The sequence below is a fragment of the Trachypithecus francoisi genome, unplaced genomic scaffold, assembly GCF_009764315.1.
Source record: "Trachypithecus francoisi isolate TF-2019V2 unplaced genomic scaffold, Tfra_2.0 Lachesis_group10, whole genome shotgun sequence".
NCBI classification, from domain to species: domain Eukaryota; kingdom Metazoa; phylum Chordata; class Mammalia; order Primates; family Cercopithecidae; genus Trachypithecus; species Trachypithecus francoisi.
The window spans coordinates 130,825,815-130,833,894 of NW_022681455.1; the positions used below are offsets into that span (position 1 = coordinate 130,825,815).

Sequence of the window (8,080 nt, forward strand, 5' to 3'; positions counted from 1 at the left end):
TTTTTTTTTGAGACGGAGTCTTGCTCTGTCGCCCGGGCTGGAGTGCAGTGGCCGGATCTCAGGTCACTGCAAGCTCCGCCTCCCGGGTTCACGCCATTCTCCTGCCTCAGCCTCCCGAGTAGCTGGGACTACAGGTGCCCGCCACCATGCCCAATTTTTTTGTATTTTTTTAGTAGAGACGGGGTTTCACTATGTTAGCCAGGACGGTCTCGATCTCCTGACCTTGCAATCTGCCCGCCTTGGCTTCCCAAAGTGCTGGGATTACAGGCGTGAGCCACCGTGCCTGGCCTCAATTTTTCTTTTTTAACGAACGTCTTCTGCTGGGCATGGTGGTTCACAATTTCAATCTCTGCACTTTTGGAGGCCCAGGCTAGAAGATCACTTGAGTCCAGGAGTTCCAGACCAGCCTAGGCAACATACAGACTCCTTCTCTACCAAAATAATTAGCTGGGGGTGGTGGCATGAGCCTGTAGTCCCAGCACTCCAGAGGCTGAAGTGTGAGGATTGCTTGAGCTTTGGAGGTCGAGGCTACAGTGAGCCAAGATTGCGCCACTGCACTCTAGCCTGGATGATGGAGCGAGACCCTGTCTCAAAGAAAAAAAAAGTTTTCCTGGCGATTCTTACACATATATGAGCTTTTCAAAGCATATATTTAAATAACAATTTTGCCCGGGCGCGGTAGCTCAAGCCTGTAATCCCAGCACTTTGGGAGGCCGAGGCGGGCGGATCACAAGGTCAGGAGATCGAGACCATCCTGGCTAACACGGTGAAACCCCGTCTCTACTAAAAAATATAAAAAACTAGCCGGGCGAGGTGGTGGCGCCTGTAGTCCCAGCTACTCGGGAGGCTGAGGCAGGGGAATTGCCTGAACCCGGGAGGCGGAGCTTGCAGTGAGCTGAGATCTGGCCAGTGCACTCCAGCTTGGGTGACAGAGCGAGACTCCGTCTCAAAATAAATAAATAAATAAATAACATTTTAATGACAAAATTTGATACTCTCAAGCATCAAAATGGAAATACCAACAGCAAGGTTTCCAGGGATGTCAAACACCGCAGAGCAGAGAGGCCTGCCTGGGTCTCCACTGCTGAGGTCATCATGGTGCTTCTGCTTTATTCTGATTAACTTTTGGTTTCACACATTGAAAAATGACCTAAGAGAGTCGTTTTGAGCAGTGCTTTTTCTCATTGTACAGCTTCTGGTAGCAGTTTATTGCATCATTGATTGCTCTGGAAACTCTGAGTTTTCATCATTAGGGCTGTTACTAGCAAGGACCTGCAAGCCAGCCTCGAAATGTGAGAGGGCTCCTGACAGTCTTCCTGTGGTTAACTGCCGCAGTGCCCAGGGACCATCTTCCCTCTCCTCCTCCCCCACTGCCGGCTCCTATTCCAGCTGCATTAGTTCCTCATTTGAGAGATCTTCATGGGACTGCAGCAACTGGTCCACAGCAGCCTCAGCAACCTCTTCAAAGGCCACATTTCTGGCAAGGGTCACAATGTTTTTTTAAAGCTGTGCAATGTTATCTGCCTGGGAAAAATGCTGGGCCTGAACACACTCAGGCCAAATCTTCTCCCACACGCTGTTCATTATCGCTGGTTTGAGCTCCTCCCAAGTACGGCAGTGTTGTCCACAGCATCCATGATGCTGTAGTTTCTCCAAAATTCCCTGATCATAGCTGTATCCTCACCATCTGTTGCTTCTAGGATGTGCTCAAAAGTCCTTCTCAGATAGTGAGCTTTGAAGGCAGAGGCTACACCTTGACACATGGGCTGGATTGAGTCAGTTGTACCGTCATGAATGTATTATACTCTTATGTTATCAGAAGGATCGCTCAAATTTACAGGGTGGCATGATGCATTGTCTAGTATGAGCAATGCTTTGTTGGTGAGATTATTTTGGGCACAGTATTTTTCTTTTTTTTTTTTCTTTCTTTTTTTTTTTTTAGACGGAGTCTTGCTCTGTCCCCCAAGCTGGAGTGCACTGGCCAGATCTCAGCTCACTGCAAGCTCCGCCTCCCGGGTTCACGCCATTCTCCTGCCTCAGCCTCCCGAGTAGCTGGGACTACAGGCGCCCGCCACCTCGCCCGGCTAGTTTTTTGTATTTTTTAGTAGAGACGGGGTTTCACCGTGTTAGCCAGGATGGTCTCGATCTCCTGACCTTGTGATCCGCCCGCCTCGGCCTCCCAAAGTGCTGGGATTACAGGCTTGAGCCACCGCGCCCGGCCGGGCACAGTATTTTTCAACGGCAGGGCAAAAAAAGTAAGCGAACCATTCATGAAAGACGCTCCTGGTCCCCCAGGCTTTTCTGTTGGAGCGCCAAATCAAGGGCAAATTGGGCTTTAAGTACCCTTCAGAGTCCTGGGGGTTTCCGAGCGGTACACCAGTAAGGGCTTCAACTTAAAGTCCCCAGCGGCACTGCCACCAAGCAGCAGCATCAAGCGATCTTTGGATGACTTAAACCCTGGCTCAGCATTCTCTTCCTCGGAAGTGAACGTTTCTTCGGGCATTCTCTTCCAATCAAGTCTTGTCTCATCTACGTTAAAGACGCCCGGGGGCGGACTCACCTTCTTCGATGATGACGCTTTTCAGCATTTCTGTGTACATGTTCTTGTTGCCGGGAGCTGCGCTGTTCAACTTGAAGTGGGGCAAACAGTGGCGCTCCTTGAATCTCACAAGCCACCCTGTACTCATAGGAAACCTCTCCGCCTGAGAGCTTTCGCCATGTTCACGCTGTAAGTCATCAAACTTAGCCTTGTGAACGATGGCGGCGTTCAAGGGCGCATTTCGCTGCCTCTGGTCTTCCAGCCACAAGCTCAGCAGCCGCTCCATACTCTCCATCACTGCACTTCGATGGCGAGTCAACCGTGAGGCTCTCAAAGGAGTAGCTATTTGTGAACTCGCTTTGATTTTTTTCTTTACTATCTCAGATGGTCGCCACTGTAGAGACAGCAAGACCTAAGGCCTTTGCGATCTGAGCTTCTCACCCGCTTCAAATCGTCGTAACACTTCCAATTGGAGGTCAAGGGTAATCGCTTTCCGTTCCCTTTTGGCACTAGGGATGACAGTTTTATCTGTGGGCCTTTTCCCAGGCATTTCTGCCTCCAAAATGTCAGAACATCACAGCGGTCTCAAGTGCGAGAAGGCTGTGGTTCCTCTACGTCCCCCTGCAGAACTCGGTAAACAGCAAACGAGGCTGCGAAGAGGCTCAGGCTGATGTCCTGGAGACGTGGACGGGTCGCCATGGCCAGGCCCAGCCCCACTGCCCAGCCCTCCTGCTTCACTGTCCACTCCGAGGAGGCCGCGCGGGTCTCCCGGTGCCGCTCCAAGTCCGCGTGCTGGGGCCGTGCGGCCGCAGGCACATACAAGCGGCCTGGGTTCTGGGGCTCCAGAGAAGGTTGCAACCAACCAAGCAGACAAACGGAACTCCGTGAGGGGGACGTCCCGGGGCGGTTTTCTATTGCAGCGGAGGGCGGGCCGGGCGGCTGTTCGGTTTCGGGAGCTGCTTTCCATGGAGGATCCCAGAAATAAGTATGGATGCAGATGCCCGATTTAAGATAAGCCTAAAGGCGCTGGGTATTCCCTTAGCGCCCAGCTGTCTGGGCAGGACGAGGCTGCGCTCGCGATCAAACCCTCGAACTGTCAGGCGACAGTGTGGACACCCAAAACGGGGGCCCAGCCGGTGCCGCGGCTCTGCTGCGCATGCGCGAGGCCTCCCTGTGCGCGCGGGGCCGCAGGACCGCTCTCCCGTTGCGCATGCGCGCGCTCGGGCGGCGCGGGCTCCGGGTTTGGGGATGTGGTACGGGCCGCTGGCGGCGGCCGGCGGTAGAGCGGTGGCCGGGCCACTGGCCTTGCTGTGGCGATGTGGTGGTCCAGGAGGCAGCAGGACGGCCAAGACCAGCGCGAGGGCCCTGGACACGGCCCGGCAGGTGAGCGAGGAGGCGCTGTCCGCCGGTTCCGGGCGGCTGGTCTGCGCTGGACGCCGCGTGACGCCATTCGCCTGCGCCGGCCGCGGGGGAGCGCGGGAGCGCGGCGGCCCTGACCTGGTCCCCACAGTGAGGCCGACAGCCCCTGGCCGGAGCTTCCCGCCGCCCGCTTCCTCCCGGGCGCCCCCTCCGTCTCCAAACTCCTCTTCTCCCCGCTGCCTCTTCCACCCACTTCTTGCGGAATTCCCACTGTTTCCTGGATGCCCGCTCACCTCGGACATCGGAACCGGGACCTCCAGCCTCCTTGCTCGGCTCTGTAGAGAGCCGGGCGTTGAGCGGTTTGCGCTTGAGTCCCACCTGCTCGCGAACCAATTTTGTGGCCCCGCGTGCCGGCCCGTTTCCTCCTGGGCTCGGCGGCATTCGGCTGTATCCACCTCACTGTTACTCAATGGACCAGATACGATAAGAGGCGTGAAAGGGTTTTGCAAACTGTTCTTCATTCAGCGACCAGTCACTGTCGTAACAGCTAATACTGAGAGCGAAGGGCTTTACGCGGATTGTCTGTCTTACACCCGCCCTGTAGGTAGATATGGCTGTAACCCTATTGTAATTTATTGTATTATTTTTAAAATTTGGGAGCGGGGCCGGCGTCTCGCTGTGTTGTCTAGGCTGGAATCGAACTCATGGGCACAAGCGATTCTCCTGTCTCAGCCTCTGGAGTAGCTGGGACTGCAGGCTTGAGCCACCGTGCCCTGCTTATAACACTGTTTTTTTATAGGGTTGTGGTCTAAGGCCGGGAATAGTCTATGTTTTAAGATTGCTTTATTTTTATATTGATACATCCCAGTGGGCAGCAGTAACGTTGAATTTTTTTTTTCTAATGCAGAGTTTTTGAATTTTGATCCCAGAAAGCTGTCATGGTTTTCAGACAGTAGTAAAATAAGAAGAAGGGTTCCGTGAGTATTTCTGTACTGTCTTCAGGAATGAACTTTCCCTTAATCTCCATTCATTTGGGAAACTGTATGATGGTTTTGTTTCTAGCAATATGAGCGAAAGCAGTCTTTCACCTGTGGCCATGTGGCGTCAGCATTGCAGAGGCTCTCCTGGTTGTTAACACATGTTGAAAGTCAGCAATATACAATATCAGTGTGTACAGCCTAATACAGCCCAGGAGAGTTTTGAATCATTGAACTGCTATAGACCCCTTTATGAAGGGAGGACGGACGTTGAGTGATCTTTGAGTTCCTTCCCAGGCTGGGTCTTTCATCTGTATCTCATTTACTAGAGATAGATCTGTTAATCATCTACCAGGGAATGTCTTGGTGAACACGACAGGCAAGGGCTCTGCCCCACTGGCTTGCTCTCCTTTGAGAGCTTAATGACTTGTGGACTGAGGGTGACATGCAGAAGTTGGAGAGGTGGCAGCAATTTGCTTTTTTTTTTTTTTTTTTTGAGATGGAGTTTCCCTCTTGTTGCCCATGGCGTAATCTCGGCTCACCGCACTCCGGCTCCCAGGTTCAAGCGATTCTCCTGCCTCAGCCTCCCAAGTAGCTGGGATTACAGGCGCATGCCACCACACCCAGCTGATTTTGTATTTTTACTAGAGACGGCTGGGCACAGTGGCTTGCACCTGTAATCCCAGCACTTTGGGAGGCCGAGTTGGGCGGATCACCTGAGGTGGGGAGTTGGAGACCAGCCTGACCAATGTGGAGAAACCCCGTCTCTACTAAAAAGATAAAATTAGCCCGCGTGGTGGCTCGCGCCTGTAATCCCAGTTTCTCGGGAGGCTGAGGCAGGAGAATTGCTTGAACCTGGGAGGCGGAGGTTACGGTGAGCCAAGGTTGCACGGTTGTACTCCAGCCGGGGAGTGAGACTCCGTTGCAAAAGAAAAGAAAACAAAAAAAGCACCCTAACAGCTCTCTTCATGGATGCTTATGTTGTGTAGGCTTCCATGCAGTCATCTTTCATTCATTGAGCTACCTACTCTATACTTGTTCTCATGGAGTTTACGTGCTGTGCACGGAGGAACCAGACAATAAATAAGCAAGTATTAGGCATGTAAGGAAAAGGAAACAGAATAAAGAAAATAGAAAATGAAGAAAGGGAATGGAGGAGGGATAAACCCTGTTACTTGTTGTGTCCCCTGCAGGAAGTGAGGGATTGAGATGAGCTTGCTCGGAAGATGGAATAGAAAGTGCCCTGCCCTAGGGTAGGTCCAGCCTTGTATTTGTGTGATCAGCATGAGGAAGAGGTTAGTGAGAGACAGTGAGGCCAAGGAGGAGCAGGGCCTCATAGACCTGCTGAGGTTGCACCTGTGTGCTGTGTGTGAGTCTGTGGGACCCAGAATAAGGGTCAACTCATTTATGGTCTGACTGGAAAGAGGACAGCAGCACTTTGCCCTGTTTAAGGGAGTTTGTGTTTTGCCCACCTTCACATCTTGGCTTTGCATATACAAAAACTAATTTAGCAAGATTATCTACTGTGAGCTGTGAACTGACTTGCAGAAAACTCCAAGAAGGAATGGTAGACTCCTGTCTCAGTGTTTACGTTTACTGTGAGAACTACATCTGACTTAACCAGATTGTGTGCTAACCAAATCACAAAAGGACTAAATTGTGAATTAAAGCAAAGGAATTGGATGTTTTATCAAGTTTTGGAAGCCTGAAGAGTCATACTTTGTACCTTCAGGGCTGTAGGCTACCTGGTATCTACCCGGCCACCAGGACCAGCACCACGCTGTCTTTGGGGTGGTCCTGGAAAAGCCCTGGAAGATTGGGGCATCAGAATTCTCATTGCACACCTCAGCGACCAGCTGTCTTCAGGCACTCACATTACCTCTCAATTTCTGCTTTCTCAGATGAGCAGTGGGGATCAAGTGAGGTAAGAGGCACTTGGCACCCTACAATGTGCAGTACGACCGCCTTCTGTTCTTTGCGTAGGTTTCCTGTTGACCCACGCCTTGGGTTGCAAGTTGTTGCTCGCTCTGTGTCGGGTACCGTGTGCCGCTGGTGCTGGGATGGCTGCTGCAGATGGATTTCATGCACGATGCAGGAGCCTTTGCTAGCCCCACAGCCTTTACTGTCAGCATTCTCTTTCTGAGTTGCTTTTTTTTTTTTCCCTGACTTTAATATCTTTTTCATAGCATGTCTTACTTCTTAGTCTACTGTGGTCTTTTACAGGGATTAATTAGAAAGTTACTAATGGGGGAATGAGTTTACTTTAGGGTAATAGCCTACAGAGTCAGCATCACCCTGAATGTTGACACAGCTGAAATAACATAGGTATTACGTCAACTATGGTTCTTGTTTCATTATAACAAAATATTGGAGGCTCACGGCTGTCATCCCAGCAGTTTGGGAGGCTGAGGCAGGTAGATCACCTGAGGTCAGGAGTTCAAGACCAGCCTGACCAATATGGTGAAACCCTGTCTCTAATAAAAATACAAAAATTAGCCAGCATGGTGGTGTGCACCTGTAATCCCAGCTACTTGGGAGATAGGGAGAATCGCTTGAACCCAGGAGGCAGAGGTTGCAGTGAGCTGAGATCACGCCACCGTAGTCCAGCCTGGGTGACAGAGGAAGACTATCTCAAAAATAAATAAATAAATAAAATATTGGGGACAATATAAATTCACTGGTTATGTTGGGATTTTGTTGGATACAGTTAGTACTGGGTTATTGAGTACTTAGATTTTGTTTTTTTATATATATATTTGTGTGTGTGTGTGTGTGTGTGTATGTGTATTTTTGAGACAGAGCCTCACTGTCGCCAGGCTGGAGTGCAGTGGCACGATCTCGGCTTACTGCAACGTCCACCTCCCAGGTTCAAGCAATTCTCCTACCTTAGCCTCCCGAGTAATTGGGAATACAGGTGCCCACCTCCATGCCCGGCTAATTTTTGTATTTTTAGTACAGACAGGGTTTCACCATGTTGGCCAGGCTGGTCTTGAACTCCTGACCTCACGTGATCCTCCTGCCTCAGCCTCCCAAAGTACTGAGATTACAGACATGAGCCACGGCACCTGGTGGACGTTTTCCCCCTTGAAGACTGAAGAAAATACAGAGCTGCTGGAAAAATTGTTTTCTTGGCCTGACAAAAACTTACCTCTTGCTGGATGCCGTATTACCTGCCTGTTTTCCCTGCTGTGAATAGCCGCTGCAC

The 8,080-nt window shown here is 51.1% G+C and overlaps 1 protein-coding gene across 1 annotated transcript; it reads right to left on the bottom strand.

The window, feature by feature from the left end:
• Window positions 1-2,221: 2,221 nt before the first annotated feature.
• Window positions 2,222-3,089, bottom strand: CENPBD1 (CENPB DNA-binding domain containing 1). The gene is given in 3 exon segments (XM_033219464.1): window positions 2,222-2,906; window positions 2,908-2,972; window positions 2,975-3,089. Coding segments are annotated over 3 exon segments (552 nt in total). The 3' UTR covers window positions 2,222-2,534.
• Between the last annotated feature and the right edge of the window lie 4,991 nt (window positions 3,090-8,080).